General features: G+C 38.4%; 1 protein-coding gene and 1 pseudogene across 3 annotated transcripts in view; both read right to left on the reverse strand.

Moving 5' to 3' along the window:
- Positions 1-3,935: 3,935 nt before the first annotated feature.
- The window catches only part of DMGDH (dimethylglycine dehydrogenase), a 124,675-nt gene continuing 110,584 nt past the window's right edge, over positions 3,936-18,026 (reverse strand). For all 3 annotated transcript variants that reach the window (XM_063724443.1, XM_002815686.6, XM_063724444.1), the window contains 2 exons: positions 12,213-12,347; positions 3,936-5,258 (listed from right to left, as the gene is read on the reverse strand). In XM_063724443.1, the coding sequence (XP_063580513.1) occupies positions 5,043-5,258; positions 12,213-12,347 (351 nt within the window). In that variant the 3' untranslated portion in view covers positions 3,936-5,042. The remainder of the gene's footprint in view (positions 5,259-12,212; positions 12,348-18,026) is intronic.
- On the reverse strand, positions 6,980-7,800 carry LOC103890662 (protein IMPACT-like; annotated as a pseudogene).

An 18,026-nucleotide genomic window follows, 5' to 3' on the forward strand; every position in this document is an offset into this window, starting at 1 on the left:
CAAGACTCCATCTCAAAAAAAAAAAAAAAAAAAAAAGGGAAAAAGAAAAAAAAATTGTGTGTAAGAAGCATCTTCAATTTATTGTTGGTTTTGTTCTTGAGTTAGTATATGTGTGAGCATTGGGAGGAAAAGGGTCAGAGAAAAAAAGAAAAATATTTATTTTAGTTCTGAGATTCTCCAAATTTATGAAATTGATAGCCTGGATAAGAACCACTATGGCCAATTCAAACTGAAACTCCCTTGACCTCTTCATCCCACCCATTGCTTACCACCTCCTACTTCCTTAAAACCAACTAGAGAGAGAAGACAGTGCAAAATAGCGCCATTCTTATAAAAATATTCTGGCATAGCACTTTTTTGTGCATAACACAATTGCACGAAAGTGTACATAGGTCAAGGAATCATCACAAAGTAACCACCATGTAACCACCAGTCAGATCAAGAAACAGGATGTTGGCCTTTTATCTTACTGCTTTTTTCCTTTCTTTACCTTTCATACAGCCTGAGCCTTAGAGCTGGCACAGTACTCAAAATATACTACTGAATTGCATCTGTTTCTTCTGTATGGGACATTTTACATTGAATACCCATTTCTTTTTTTAATTTTTTTTAATAGAGACAGGGGTTTCACTATGTTGTCCAGGCTGGTCTCAGACTCCTGAGCTCAAGCAATCCATCTGCCTCAGCCTCCCAAAGTGCTGGGATTACAGGTGTGAGCTACCATGCCCAGCCCATTGTATATCCGTTTCTTAAGCATCAGCTCTAAGCCAATTCCTTCCGACCATGCATAAGTATCTAAAACCAATGTGAGCACTTGTATTAAAAAAAATTAAAATAGTCATATTTTATGACAAAAAAAGGATGATATGGAATAATCTCCATTAATATACTGTTAATTTCTAAAAGTTAGGCAAAGGAGGTAAGTCTGAATGATTCTAGCAGTTAAGAACTCTCAAAATGAATGCATGTAGCTGAGTCTATGAGTGTTGGAAGCCTATTGGTGTAGCTGGGAGTTCTCCAAATTAACTTACTTGTAGAATACAATGTTTGCTAAAGCATAGGGAACTAAAATGTGCTAATTTAAAGCCAGTTTAATCATATACATGTATATATGAGATTAAAATTGGGGGAGGGGAGGACTTGGTAGGGTAAATAAAAGAGAACTGAAATACTTAATGATGTCATCAAGCCTACCACCAGACTTCTTGTTACATGAATTCATAAAATAAATAATTGTTTAAATGACTGTTAATAGGATTTTTTTTTACTTGCAGCTAAATGCTTTCTGATGCCCTTTATAACCTGTCTTATTAGCAAACTGCTCCTGGATGGTAAGATCACATGTTCCCTGTCTCTTACCCTTAACTCTTATTCATTTTTCAATACAGTCCGGTTTTTGCCTTCACTGGTATCCTGAAATTGTTCATGCCAGTAGCACCCATGACCACTCTGCTTCACCTGAGGGATGCTTTTCAGCCTTTAGTCTTATTTGACATCTTTTTATCTTCTGACACTGTTAGCCATCCCCTCCTTCTCAAAATGTTCTCTCCCCTTGGCCTTCATGACATCATGATTTGTCATTAAACACCTCCCTGTTTTTTTTAGTTAAATGCTTGATCCCTCTGGTCTATAAACTTCATGAAGGCAGGGCCATGTCTGTCTTGTTCATCACTGCTCTTTCAGTGCCTGGCCTATAGTAAGCACTCCACAAACGTGTAGACTAATGAATACTAAGAAAAGCAATTACTCATAGAACTTAAAATACAGGAGAGGCATAAGTAGATGTTATGTAGACTGTGCTTGGTTGGTGGCAGACCTGGGAAAAGTAGGTCTTGTGATTTTTTAGCCCAGTAGCTTTTGTATCACCGACCCCACCACCTCTGTGCTTAATGGCATGCTAATATTTCCAAAATCTTTTCCTGGAGAAAATACAATTAATAATGTATTACCCTTTTATCATTCATAATGCAGATTTCCATACATGTTATGGTTTGAATTTTTCCCCACAACTTCATTTGTTGAAGGCTTCATTCCTCAATGTGGCAGTGTTGGGAGGTGGGGCCTAGTGAGAGGTATCTGGGTCATGGCCTTTCTCATTATTAGCTTTCTCTCAGGAATGGGTTAGCTATTGCAGGATTTCAGCCCCCTTTTCTCTCTCACAAGTATGCCCTCTCACCTCTTCTGCTTTTCTGCCATGCTATGAAGCAGCACAAGGCCCTCATCAGATGCAACCACCAGGTCTTGAACTTCCCAGCCTCCAGAACCATGAGCTAAATAAACCTCTTTCCTTTATAAATTATCCAGACCCAGGCATTTTGTTATAGCAACAGAAAACAAACTAAATACACTACTGCTATTCTAATTCATTAGTGGCAGGGGGATAAATAAAAATATGATGATAATTTATATTTTTTATATGAAGATTCATCTGAAGAAGGATATAATTAATTTGATATTTGGTGCTCTGCTTTCCTGGGACTTTGGCTAAAAAATGCTGTTTGCATAGCCAAAATTTTCTTCCTTTCACAACTGCTGTGATTCCTGATAATATCAACCTTTCCTTTTGTTCAAGTAAAATATGCACAAAATCTTCTCAGTAAAATTCCAGAATCTCGTCTGTCTGCTATTTAATGTCCCACATGGTATACTTTAAAGTGTTTTTTTCTGTTATCCTTCCTTATCAGTAGAAAAGAAGAAAGACACAGATTAGTTAGGATGTGAACATTAGCAACATAACACCACACATTAATGTTTTGATAATGTGTTGACTAGAAACTGTTTTTGCAATTCCAAAAAGCTTTCTTCACTCAAGGGAAGAAAGTGCCTATCATTCATCATCACATTCTTGAGAATGTTTTTCTGAGCTGTAGATACGGACTTCTGCACATCACCAGAGTGTTTTCAAGTATGCTGGCTGTTTGCTGTTCATGGCTGACGCTAACCCTGGACCCATTCCTTTGAGGCCTCTCTCCATGTATGTTCCACTTTTCAGAAGCTAGTGGTTTTAGTTGGACCCTTTTAAGTCAAGGTTCTCACCCAAGAACTGGCCAGCAAACCATCAGGAGCTGAGAGCTTTGGGAATTGGTCTTTCATTCTCTCTCAATGTCTCCCTCCTTATCGGGAGCTCTCATTGCTCCCTTGGCTTTATGGCTTCTATTTCTATCCATCTTTTCAGCTTCAGCTTTTAGTACTAACCAGTTTTTCCTCTGATAGTTCACAATCCAAATTCCCATGGAATAAATCTGGTTAACTCATCTCAATTCTCCATGGCCAAGTTGTGATGAAGGTCCTTGTCAGCCCATGAATTGGCTGATGCCAACCCCGGTGCTGAGGCCAGGATGACTGGCTGGGTATGAGTGGGGGTGCTGGGGTAACCTACAAAACCTAATAGCACCTAACATACAACAAAAGAGAGAATGAGGGCAACTTCTTAAGGAAATCAGAGTAGACTTCTTTTATATTGTGGGTAGGATTTCTTTAAAACTTTAACATTCATCTGAATGGTCTATTGTTTTATTCATTAGTTTTAGTGCTATATTAACTGTATGATATGAATTTAATGTTATACTTTCATTATTGCTTCTTGATAATATAGTATCCAAAAAAGAGTCTTGACCTGTTTCACAGAGGAGGAACCCAGAGATGGTATGTAACTATCCTAAAGTCATGGGGTTATGGAAAGGCAGAGAATGAGAAGCAGATATTCCAATTCCCAGTCAAAAAAGCAGATATCCCAAATTCCCGGCACTAACATGAACTGGATTAAAGAACCTAGATAATATTCCCAATAATTAGGAAATTAGTTTGTTACCAAAGGGATTTCCTTCTTTCTCATCTGAGAGGATATGCCAAAGAGAAATGAACATGTGAAGAGTTCTAATACGTAACTACTGTTAAAAAACATTTAAAATGTAAAATTGGCACCTTTTCAAAACTTACACATTAAGAAATCATTTTAAAGTTTATTCAAATGGCAGAATCTTATCATGCTTCACATTCAGTTTTTTGAATACTTAAGAAAACTTCTATAAATGTGTAACAAATGTATGTATAAATTAATTATAAATGAGAAATCACCCTTTACAAAAAAAATTGATTTATTCCATCAACTACACGCAAATAATTTCAAAAAGTATATCAAAGAATTATTTCTAAATTGATTTTTTTTCTTGCTGTACATAGCGCTAAGGACAACCTGTCAGCTCTTAAGCTTTTGTTTGACCTGCTTTGTCAAATGCTTTGTGAAATGATATTCAGAACAGCACCATGTGATGTCAACTTGCATTAATTCTTTCCCAAAGAGAGGTGTTCAGTATTCAAACTGTGTTTATACTGGCACAATCTATTTATGTGTCAGCTTCATTTCTGAAAGTTTACAAGTACCTCTTCCTTTGGAAGACTCTGTTCTTTCTTGCAATTTCTCTTCTAAAACAACCTTTGAAAGGACAATAATAATGTCCTATAAAGCTCCTTTCAGGGAAGTCATTAAGAAAATGATAAATATTTCACAGAATTGAATTAAAATGTTGGCTATATGTCAATATTAAATTTTACTATTTTCATCACAGATATATCACGAAAAATTAAAACTTTATTCATCTAAGGAAAGATTTCTCAATGAAGTAAATCCATAACAATATTGTACATGTTTTTATGTAAAAGATAATTTATTAATTTGTTTTCAGCTACCAACAACCAAATGCATTTGTTACTAAAATTATAAAATGTCCTTTAATTCGGTTATAGGAATGATTGTGTATATTAGCAAACACCTAAATGTTTTGCCGATTGGGTAATGTGGGGTAATAAAAAAACATTCATTTCAAATTTCTTCATTTAAAAGAACAATGTAAATCATTTATCTATTATTCTGTCTTGCTTAGAAAACACTTAACAGAAAGGTTTCATTAAGATTCTAAATCTAGACTTTGATGATTTTGAAATGAATTCCTGGTTTCCTCTATTCCCCTGGGAGCCAATTATAATAATTTCAAGGACAGTCATTAGCAACTCTAATTCAGTTGACTGCTAAAGGTCTTTTTTCAAGTTTTATCCTTTCCACCTTTTTTCTGAAGCCGGTTTCTGGTTGGTTCGGTCAATACCAAAGGTTCTTGTATGATGACTGCTGGGTAATTTTTGCCTAATAGTTCAACTTCCACTTGCTGTCCCACTTCACTTAGTTCTACAGGGACATATGCGAAAGCCAGACTCCTCTGGATGCTGTAGCTATAGCTTCCAGATGTCGTGTTGCCAACCACCTGGAAAACAAGACCCAACAGTCCTCAGCGTCTCAGTCACAGCTCTGTGCTCCTCATCTCTGGGTGAAAAAAACTAAAATACAGATTCAACTTACAAAATGGAAGTTTTTTGTAATGCTGTCTGGGGGGACAACGCCAGAGACACAGGAGGAAAACTTCACATTTTGAGAAGATGAATGAAAGTTTACAAATTATGAAAAGTAATTATCAAGGTACACATCTGTATTACTCTGAAATTTCTCATTTTTAAAATAGTAATACTCAGTTTAGGCCAGGAGTGGTGGCTCGTGCCTGTAATCCCAGCACTTGGGGAGGCCGAGGTGGGCGGATCATTTGAGGTCAGGAGTTCGAGACCAGCCTGGCCAACATGGTGAAACCCCGTCTCTACTAAAAATACAAAAATTAGCTGGGCATGACGGCGGGCGCCTATACTCTCAGCTACTGAGAAGGCTGAAGCATGAGATTGCTTGAACCTGGGAGGCGGAGGTTGCAGTGAACCGAGATCTGGCCACTGCACTCCAGCCTGGATGACAGAGTGAGACTGTCTCGAAAAAAAGGTCTATATAACAAGCTTGATTAAAAGATAAGAAGGTTACTGGAAATCAGGTCTAAAGGAAAGAATGAAAAAGAAGGAAAAGCAGAAAATACAGAAAACTGTCATCAAAACATTACATGGAACAAAAATAAAAGGAAGACAACAAAAGTAAAACATGATATATAGCCCTGCTCAAAATGGCTTCTCCTGGCCACACAACATTGCATTAATCCTTAAAGTCCTACTGTCTGGCACAGTGGACTGCTTATAGCTGGAGCTCAAGACATTCACAGATGGAAATCAACCTGGTGATCATTCAGCTGCCTCAGCAAAGAGCACACTACAATCAACAATCTTACTATAGCACTTCTAGTATTTTAGATGCTAACACATTCATGACTTTAATTGCAGACTCCTATCTCTGTAGTCCCAGTTTTTAATTCTCTCTTTGAAACCCCAAATCAGAAGCTCTCCATAAGATTTCTCTTTTTTTTTTTTTTTTTTTTTGAGACAGAGTCTCTCTCTGTCACCCAGGCTGGAGTGCAGTAACTGGATCTCAACTCCCTGCAAGCTCCGCCTCCCAGGTTCACGCCATTCTCCTGCCTCAGCCTCCGGAGTAGCTGGGACCAAAGGTGCCCACCAACACGCCTGGCTAATTTTTTGTATTTTTGTGTTTTTTTAGTAGAGGCGGGGTTTCACCGTGTTAGCCAGGATGGTCTCGATCTCCTGACCTCATGATCAGCCTGCCTCGGCCTCCCAAAGTGCTGGGATTACAGGCATGAGCCACCGTGCCTGGCTGCTCTCCATATGATTTCTAAACTTACTGTGAAAACTGGTTGACTGAAAAACAAAATGTGAATATATTCATTAGTAAAAGTTTATCTCTGGCTGATTATTAACTGCCAAGGTATAACACATGCTTTAAAATTGCTTTTCTCCTTTAGATCATAGTTCAGTGATACAGGCAGGGATTAGGGTCAGAGAGGTTTGAATTTTAATCATTGCTTTTTTTTTTTTTCCTGGTGTGGAATAAGACTACTGACACTCCATGTTTATTGCTCCATATTTAATGAGAATTAAACAAAGAAGCAGAGACGAGAAAATCCTTTTGGAAATTTCACAATCACCAATTTGCAACAGAAATTGAGGCATAATATTTACACTAACAAATATGTCGCAAGAATTGTCACCTCAGCCCATAACTGCAAGTGGATACTCCTGGATTTTCACTTAATCCATTACTCAGTGATGAACATTTTTTGTTTTTTTTCCAAAGCCTTAGATGATTTTCAGGTGAATGTGTGTTGTTCTTCTCCACTAGTATGTTTCTGGCACAGTTATGTTTAAAGTGATCTGGTCCTACAGAATCCCTCCATACCAGCGTGATACCACCACCATGATATTCCTCACATTTAAAATCTCCATGAGATGAAGAAGATGCCCACCAGCTGCTCTTTCCCCATCATCCTCACAATCCTGTAAGAAGGTCTGTTTATTCTCACAACATACTCTGTAGGCACAGATGCTGTGGGTGGTACTAGCTATTTTCTTATTCTCATACAAGTTGGAAAGAACCATTTTCACCTGTTTGGGACAAACTACTGGATCAAAGTCTGCCCGAAAAGTACTTATTTGGTCTGTAACAGAAATGCCATGATCAATTGGAGATCATTCTATTTCTCTTTGATTTTCACTGATATCAAAATCCAGTGCTTCCACCGAACTTTCTGGCTGACATGCAAAAATGAGATCATCTTCACATTCAACATCTTCCTCTTCAGTTTCTTTCTTTACATCTGGGCCTGGTTCTGTCATCTGAGGTTTTTGTATTGGAACATCTCTTATTTTCTCCTCTCACAGGCAAAGAATACTTTCACCAATATTCTGTCATTTTCTCATTAAATATTTTGGGAGGAAAAGAAACTTAGCCTGGATCCCAGGGACACAAAGCAGGTACTCTCACTGAACCAAATGGGGTGGCCACATATATATTTTCTCAAGGCTATTCAATAAATGGACAAGTTCTTGCCCTTTAAGCCAATGAGCATTTAACTGATAGACAGGTGGAGCTGTACCTGGGTTCTCATTTGGTAGCATCACTTGCAAGCAAAGTGTCCCTTTGGGGTCATCTATATTGTCGCTAATTCTAATACAAAATATTTTGGCACAGTCATCAATGACACACCATTCCTCGCCATCAATGGCTGCCATTGCTTCAATTTCCTCATCCTGCCTTTGGTTACTCCCTGCGTCCCCTTCAGCCGTGTAGCCCTGGGAGCAGCTCTGAGGCTGCACCTAATCATTGCTTTCGTTTGTTTGTTTTTTGAGATGGAGTATTGCTCTGTTGCCCCAGCTGGAGTGCAGAGGCGCAATCTTGGCTCTCTGCAACCTCCGCCTTCCGGGTTCAAGCAATTCTCTTGCCTCAGCCTCCTGAGTAGCTGGGACTATGGATATGTACCACCATGCCCAGCTAATTTTTGTATTTTTAGTAGAGACGGGGTTTCACCATGTTGGCCAGGCTGGTCTCAAACTCCTGAACTCAAGTGATCAGCCTGCCTTGGCCTCCCAAAGCGCTGGGATTACAGGTATGAGCTACCATGCCTGGAATATCATTGCTTTTTGAAAGACTTTCTTGGTAACCTTGGTTTCATTTCCCCATCTGTAAGAAAGAGATTTGGGTTTGGAGCCCTGGAAGAGTTAACCTGGTTTGCTTGAGCATCTTCAGAAAACAGGAAGAGACCTAGGCCAGTCTCAGGGTGTGATCCCCTGACTCACTGGGTCAAAAGCCCACAATCCTCAGCCCTTCTCATCTCCTAACATCCCAGCAGTGATTTGTCTTGCAGTCATTCTGCATTAGTCACCTAAAAAAAGAGTCCTTATTTATGAGTGCTATTTTTAAAATTTGCTTTGCTTTCTGCTAGAATTTACTTTCATTTCTACTTGAATTTCTCTCTAATCCAGGGGTTAGAAGCCCAGAGTATTTCAGAAGTCTGGCTTTTCCTTTTACCTTATTACTCAATCTCCAGGGAAATGTTTTCCCTTGCATAAATTTTAAATAGTTCTACCTAAATAGTTCAATTAGATCCATTCCGTCTTTTAGTTCAGTGAACTGTGAGAACAATCTGTCCCCACCCTCTGCCTGGCAAATTCTCATTCTTTGTTAAAACAAACATTGACCTTCTTTTTACCAATGTGAATAATTCTCATTTATTTTTAGCCTTTTCTCATTTCTCTCTCAAATTATGAGAAGTCTCTATCTGACTTCCAGAAGATAACATGGCAAATGGCCTTTGAAGGAAGTTAACATAATTTAAGTTTGATGTTCTATTGTGTTTTTCTTTGACTGTCCCTGTGTGTTTTAGTTTACAAATAATAATTTTAAAAAACCTTCTAAGCTCGCCAAACCTCTCCACAAACCTCCTTTTCAAAACTTCCTTCCAAGCTAAGCATCTTTTAATAACTGAGCCGCCCAATATAAAGAAAGCCTTTCTCATGACCATCTTGATGCCTTGATTTAAAAAAAATTAAACCTCATTTAAGGTTCTAATCCCTTTCTCCAGCACTGCCCAGCTCCCAGTTGGACTTGACTTTTCCCCACGGCACTAAAGACCATCTGACATGCAATATACTTTATTTATTTTGTCCATTGTCTATCTCTCCCTCCTCTGGAATGTAAACTCCATGAGGTCAGAGATTCTTGTGTTTTGTTCACTGCTGTATCCCCAGTGCCTAGAATATCGCTGGCATATGGTAGACACACACACACACACACACACACACACACACACACACACGTCAATAAACGAATACATTTGTACCCTATCTCCAGCACTGGAAATGCTTGCAAGAATAAAATACTAAATACCAAAAGCAACACAAGTCAAGACAAAGTCTGAAAAGAAAAAGCAAAAATTATTTCATATCAGTCCAGAGTAAAGAGGATCCAAGGAGGGCCTCTGAAAAAGGATCAAAAAGAAGACTATCTGTATGTAAAATGATGACCTTACTAAGCATCAAAGAGCAGGCAAACTCATATTAGGAAATCTAAGAGATAGAATCCTATAATTGGATTAGCAGCTTTATAAGCAGATGGCAAGGAAAAGTGAACAATATAGAATGTAAATGCAGTATATGCATAGGGCAAAGAAAAAACCTTTAGATTAGACCTTGGGTTTTCAGGGTTTTAAAACTAATTTGGTATCATCATATTTAAGGTGGCTAAAAATCAGTTGATTGTGGATGACGTGGGAATACAGAATAAAATAGCATAATATCTCTTTCATTCCATGCTGAGTAAAACAGAAGGTTGGTGGAAGGGTAAGTGTAGACTGTATTAAGAAGTACTGAGAAAACTGAATGGGAATAGAGTGAAAAATATAAAACAAAGGAAAGATGAGGTGGGAGGAAATGTAGTGACAAGAAGACATTATCTCATCCAATGGCTTCATTTTACAGATGAGAAAACTGAGGCCCAGAGATCAGCTCAGGATCAGGTCAAATAATTAATGGCAGAGATGGTTATAAGTATAAATCATGTGAATTGTGGGCAAATATGAATTGGAGGAAGAATAAATATTGAGAAAAGAGGGCTGAACCAGAGATACAGAACAGAAAGAGAAAGAAGAGATAGGGAGAAAGGTAGCAACAGTTCAAACAGAAGAGCAAACTCAGCCCAATTTAAGAAGGAAGTGGAGGTTGGCCCATCCAGGCTTACAGACAGGTGAAGGCACTTGAGATCTCAGAAAAGTCAGTTGGCTTCACAGGCTCTAATAACATCCACCTGATACTCAGATGCACAAGAATGTGGGTATAGAATTAAATTCTTAAGGCCGGGGGCAGTAGCTTATTCCTGTAATCCCAGCACTTTGGGAGGCCAAGGTGGGTGTATCACCTGGCTGGTGATCAACACCAGCCTGGCCAACGTGGAGAAACCCCATCTCTACTAAAAATACAAAAATTAGCCAAGCATGGTGGCACACACCTGTAAACCCAGCTACTCGGGAGGCTGAGGCAGGAGAATCACTTGAACCCGGGAAGCGGAGGTTACAGTGAGCTGAGATCACGCCACTGCACTCCAGCTTGGGCAACAGAGTAAGGCTCTGTCTCAAAATAAATAAACAAATAAAAATAAATAAAATAAATTCTTAAGAAACTATAGGGGGACATCAACAGAGACAGAAAAGAGATCAAATTGAAGTGTTCAACATGTCTTAGAAGAAAGGATCAGAAATTCAAAGCTGGAAACTAGACCTGGGTTGGAGATCAGTTCTATCAATCACTGGCCACGTAACCTCAAGCAAGCTACTTCCGAGCCCCTCAAAGCCTCATCTTTAAAATGCAAATGATCATACATATCTGACAGGCGTGCTGCAAAGTTAAATGGGAGAGCACATGAAAAATATCTGGTATACAGTAAGAATTCAGTAGATGTTAGCTCTTTGTCAAATTGACCCATGCTTTAGCCCCAAAGCCTGTGATTTGACACCACTGGCTTTCTCCACTTCTAGCACTCTTTGTGTTACTGATGAGATAGAGAAAATGGAAATAAATATCAAGTAGGCTGCAGTGAATAAGAAAAAAACCCAGGCACAGAAGCTCTGAGTCTTGGGTAATGACCAAGCTGACCCTGTTCATTGTGGAACAGCTGCTTAGATGAGCTTTGAAGGCTCCATTCCCTCCCCATGGCCTAAGCTGGGTGTCCCACATATGCCTGCTAACACCAGGAAAAACACACCCACACTCAGTTTCAACAAAATTGGGTTTTACAAATAGTAATTAAAAAATGGAGAAAGTAACTGAATGCAGAAAGCTTGGGAGAAAATAAAGTCCCACTGATAGGTTATCTGACTAACTCTGGTTTTACTGAATACAAATAGAAAGAATAAAATGTAACATTCCAAAATGAGAAGGTGATTTTACTCTTCCCGAAGAACCAAATGGTTTCCACTTTTCACTTTACTTTCTAATTCTACCCTCTATTGTCATAGATGTTTTCATTTGGATTTTTTCCCTGTTAATATGCTAATTGCCTCCTTCTGAAAGATCCATAAAAAGTTAAATCAGAATGCCAAATTTTTTATAAAATCCATCTTTTGCATCTACAGACATGGATGTGGTGAGCAAATAGATCATTTACCCTCTAAATCATACCCTTCTCATTGTCCAGTGTATTTCAAGTCTTTGGGTTTGTTTTCTTTAAACAGAATATATAGAATTTTATGTTTTCAAAAATGAGCAACATTTCATTTTCCTTTCAGTCAATTGCGTTCTGTCTTTTGAATGTCAGCTCAGAAATCAAAAGCGTGTCATCCCTCCAATAAATAATTAATAGCAAAAGGGTTTAAGAAGAAATAGGAACAAGGGGAGTTTCTGTTGCAGAAGATGCCACAGCCCCTGGCAGTGGGGTCCTTAGCACTCACCTTGCCATTGTACCAGATGCTTTCATTTCCCTCTGGATCAACATCATCCGTTGCCAAGGTGAGGCAGACCAGTCTTCGTTTCAGCCCCTTGGCTTTAATCTGTTTCAGTGCTTGCTTTCCTATGAAGTCTGCTGGCTGCAGAAATCCAAGATAATGATGATGAATGAATGCTCAGACACTGTGACAAGGTTAGAGATGCAAGCATTTAAATTTGTCTTTCCTATTTTCTCGCCAATTACACATTAAATAAAAATACAGATTGGATCAAATGTCTAGACAAATATTTCTTAGTCCTCAAATGACAGTATCAGCCACCTATTCCTTCAGAATATGTTAGACTTAAGGGCAACAACTTGTGATGACAATTTACCAGAACCAGGCAGAAACCTAGGCAGAAAAACATAAGGCATGTTGCAATGGTGGATTATGAAAGTGACCCTTGTGTCTAATGGGTCTGGACAGTGGTACGGGCTGTCGGTAAGCAATGTGCAACTCAATTTCTACTTATAGAAAGTCTTCTACCAGAAGAAAATTCACTTTTTTGAAACATGGTGCTAAAACAAACCCAAAATGCAGTATTTTTTTTTTCTTTTGCTTCTTCAGATTAATGTCTCTGGAATGTATTTACCTATTGGATTGCATTCATTAGTTCATTCTGAAACCATTTATTGAGCCCCTACTATGTGTGAGGCATAATGCTAGGCCCTGTGTGGGTAACAAAATGAGTTAGACACAGACATTTTTATCAAAGAGTTTATTCTCTAACACTGTGCTTTTCAACCTTTTTTTTTTTTTTTTACTTCTTCCATGCAACATATGACAGATGACATTCCTATTCCCAATACACTCCCATGGGCACACTCAGGGCCATTCTCAATGCAATCAATGCAAGGGAATGAGAGTGACATTGTTATAGGGATAACCTTGAATTCATTCTTATGTGTTAAAAAAAAAAAAAAAGTAGGAATCAGGCAAACTGGAAGACTTCACACTTATTGGTAATACACCTTAATATACCTTACCTGTGAGTAGGACACACAAGTGAGCAATGACTCCTCAGCAGAGACACGTAGCTAATAAGGGAGATAGAATTCTACTCAACCAAGTGCTAGGAGACACATGATAAGTGTGAGAAACTAGTCAGAGGTGAAGAGAGAGCACTGAGAGTGAGCGCCCTGGAGGGAGGGCTGACATCCATGGGAGGTAAGTATGAGACTTCTACATACTCTGCCTAGACAAGCATCTCTTATGTGAGGGAAAGGAAATTTGTGGTATATAAATTGTATCTATGGTGAATGAGATTTAATCAGAGATCACAATGTGGAAAACAAGATTCTCCAAACAGTTCCCACAGACAGAACTACTCTCTGAAAGCAAAGAAAGGAAACAACCAAAAGCTTTAATTTCTTTATTGGCAATAAGAAAGAATATTTCATGCCTAAGATGTCCTCCACCACTAACATTTAGGACTTACACAGTTCTTTCTGCACTTGAAACATTTAGGACTGAGTGTAATAAATCCCCTTAACCTCCAGAGAAGCAGCAGCAGGGGTCCTCACACACCCTCACCTGAGACCCCCCCAGTCCATTCCTTTCCTAGTTTAGACCCTCTAGGATGAACCCACAATGAAATATGATTTCTATGGATAATCCAACTTTAAATTGCTGACCTACACAGGAAGTTAGGGAAAGTTTCCATTAGCTGAGGTTAAAATAATGTGCAAAATGAACATCCAATTCTCTCTCCTTCCCCAGGGTGATACAAATGGTGAGAACCAACTATAAAGCTTTATTATGAAGCCAGATCATGAAAATTTAAAGAAGATTGGAACCCGTGTTATTTAATATAGGACAAATGGGGGTGGGGAGTCACAGGAAGAGCTTGATTCATTTGAATTCATATATAGGATAAATTCAGGATAACAAGTCATAACAAACCAAAGTTCACTATAGTTAAAACATGCAGAGTTGACCCTTGAACAATACCACTTTAAGCTGCGGAGGTCCACTTATACATGGATTTTTTCCAACTAAACACAAATAGAAAATACAGTATTCATGGGATTTGAAACCCATGTATATGGAGGGGCTGACTTTTTGTATATATGGGTTGGTGGTTCTTGAGTAAACCCAGATTTTGGTATATGTGGGGGTTCTGGAACCAATCCCCCACATACAGAGGGATGACTATATCTAAGAAAGAATTCTACAACAGCAACTTTTTTTTTGCTATCTTTTAAAAAGGAGACTTGCAATCATAGAATAATGATGACAAGGGGTGCTTTTTAGAGTTCTTGTCTACGTTGGAATCAATAACTATACTGAAAAAGTTTTATGCCTTATTGTGTGGAGAAGCACTTAAACAATAGTCAATGACCAAACTGACTTATACGGTGTGATTTATGGAATGCCAGCAGATCTGAAATTATTTCCTCACCTACTGTCATGGAATCTGAATCTTTACCATTAGAGATTCATTTACAGCTTGAAGGTTCTTAATCTTCCTGAGTCCCCTATTAAATAATTTTCTTTCAATTATTTATTCAACTGTTGTTAAGCCCCTGCTGAATATCAGATACTGTGTTAGGCAGGGGGTATTCAGAGCTTCAGAGAACATGATCTTCGGCCCAGTCCTGAAATTATTACATCTCCTCAATGTTTTAACATGAAACAATGTTTTAACAGAGAAATGTTTTTCCTCAGTGTTTTAACAGAAAAAAAGAACAATTCGAGGTTATTGGAAACATAGCAGAACATGACACATAATAGCATATCAATTAGCAATACAAATTTTGAAATATGACTCATGGTTGGTTCTGTGTGTTCTAGGGTGTAAAAATCACAAAAGTTTTGTAAATCTAAAACAAAGAATATCTAATATGTGGAGGCAGAAATGCAAACAAATAGAAGCTTTGATAGAGGTATGGACACTGGGGGCCCAAGGAAGAAAATGACCCAGTTCCGCCTGGGATGGGTGAGTGGGGATCGGGGCAGCATTCTTTGAGTTGAGTTTTGAAAGATGAGTAGGTTTCATAAAACTACTGTCTGTACAGCCTTTCCCAAAAGTGTCTGTATTTACATTATAATTTGATCTACACAAAAACACCCCACAGATGCTGGGTTTGGAGTCGAAGAGCAGTGCATTAACTTAGTCAAAGACAGGCAATCAATAAACTGGTTAAGAACCAAGATCTCAGGAGGCCTAGCCCTGTTCATTTCGCCTACTCTGAACAGCCCTAACGGAGCCACTTAAATCAATATCTGCTACACCTCTGGAGGGGATGTGGTGGAAGCTGGCCATGACCAGCTGGGGGTGCTGGATGAGAGCTATTGGGGCAGAGCTAGGTGAGAGTTGAGATGTGCTGGAAAAGGAGACTAACTCTACCTTTGTCAAATTCACAATTTTACCAAAGGCTAAGAAGGAACATCAGGTATTAGCTAACCATGAGGGAAATAGGAAAGGTGGGGGGAGAGTGGGCAAAAACTTTCTCTAGAAAAAAAATTGGAGTAGTAAATTCACTTTAAAAAATAATAAAATATTAATAAGTAACATTTACAATTTCTTATGCCCTTGCTATGTCACATCACTAAAATGATGGCTTCACATTCACGAGCTCATTTAATCCTCATGACAACCCTTTAAGATGGATATTTTAATCCCCAGTTTATGAAAGACTAAACTGACTCTCAGTTACATGACAAGATAAACCTGCACCTTTAGATTTTATCTATATTCTTTTAAATGCCTGTGCCTGGAGTCTATCATTAGAAAGCACAGATGATATAAATACTCTAAATAAAGAATGTTTCTTTTAAATTTCTTTTAGGTGGCCGGAACCTATTTTGAATGACATTTATAACAAAATAATATTTGTGTACTATGTAAAAGTATCTGAAAACATTCTGAATATTAATATTAATGCAATTTGATATCTGTATTTGTATATCCCTAAATTAGGAATTAGGTCTTTTCAGTAATTTCATCCTCAGACATGAAATAAAACATATTCTAACAAAAACAACAACAAAAATCTCATTGAAAGTAAGGAATACTTACTTTTTTCTTTTCTCTTTTTTTTTTTTTTTTTGAGACGGAATCTCTCTCTGTTGCCCAGGCTGGAGTGCAGTGGTCACAATCTTGACTCACTGCAACCTCCACCTCCTGGGTTCAAGCAACTCTCCTGCCTCAGCCTCCTGAGTAGCTGGGACCAGGCACACACCACTAGGCCTTGCTAATTTTTGTATTTTGGATAGAGATGGGGTTTCACCATGTTGGCCAGGCTGGTCTTGAACTCTTGACCTCAGATAATCCGCTTACCTCAGCCTCCCAAAGTGCTGGGATTACAGGTGTGAGCCACCACACCCAGCTGGAACACTTACTTTCAGTAAGTGCTGTAAGTACAGACAGGAGGCTGCACCTGCCCGTTGGCACAATCCCCCTGTCTCAAACCAACAAGGCTCCTGACTTAGGAAGATTTTAAGTAAAGTGATAGCATTTCATTTTCATTTTACTTGGCTTTGCTCCCAAGATTATAGATTTTACTGTACTATATAATTATTAATTATAAATGAGAGGAAAATGTGTCTGAAGGTTAATGCTGTAATTAAAATAGGTGCTTTCAGGATGACCCAAGAACAGAATTATATTTCTTTAATAAGTCATTGCCAAATTAACTATATAAATAGCTATTAATATCTTTGAAAAATGTATAAATTTCTGGAGCACTGAGACTATAGCCTAAAAATAGTCTTGGCTTGTGTTTTTAAAATTTATTAATTTTAAATAGCAATATGAGTCATTAAAATAGCCACCTGTAATACATACTAAATATAATATCTACCTATATGAAAACATTAAGTAGATTTTAAGTGAAATATAATTACTCATCTCTCATTAGCTCTATTAAAAGAACCATATTACCTAAAAGCAAATATAAATGAAAGAAAGTAAATCAGTATATTTTTGGTTATGATTCTTAGGGCAATGGAGAGCTCTCAGATACGTAGTTAAAGTCAAATTTGACAGCAGCATGGTAGGTAGGGTCTGATATGGAGAGTCAGGGTAGTGGGCTGTAAGACACTGGGGAGAGATTATGAAAATACAGTCTTGGACCTTTTCCATCTATATGGAGTCAAAAACCCATCAGAAAATCCAAAGAGGTCATCAATTTTTTGATTGACTTTGTATCAGTCAAAATCTACTCATCTTTCAAAACTCAACTCAAGCAACTTCTCTATACAATTGGTGATGATGGAATGCTGTCCCCAGCCCCACTCTGCCACCCTGGGTAGAACCGGGTCATATTCTTTCTTGGGCCCCCACTGTCCATACCTCTATCGTAGCTTCTGTTTGTTTGCATTTCTGCCTCCACATGTTGTTCTTTGTTTTAAATTTATAAAACTTTTGTGATTTTTACACCCTCAAAGAAAGTTCTAGAGACATAAGGGAATCAGTGTAACATCCTCTGTCCCAGTAAATCTTCCTTGGAAATCAGGCACAGCACTGGTTGTGGAATCAGGCTCTGTGTCTTATAGGCGTGGAAGGGCTGCAGAGACTCTAGTCATCAGCTACTGTAAGTGGCAGAGTGGAGATGGAAATCCAGATGACAGGCTGTGCCACTATCCCTCAATACTTTCCTGAAAAGCTTCTCATTTAGAATGGATTTTGGATCATCATTTAAAGCAATCCGGGTGGGAATCCTGTTGCAAAGCCTGTGGCCATCACTCACCTACAGTCTACGTCAATCTGAACTTTCTTCACTCAGTTGTGCAGTACCCTGTGCACCTGTGCCACTGTTTATGCCTCAGGAAACT

The sequence above is a fragment of the Pongo abelii genome, chromosome 4, assembly GCF_028885655.2.
Source record: "Pongo abelii isolate AG06213 chromosome 4, NHGRI_mPonAbe1-v2.0_pri, whole genome shotgun sequence".
NCBI lineage: Eukaryota > Metazoa > Chordata > Mammalia > Primates > Hominidae > Pongo > Pongo abelii.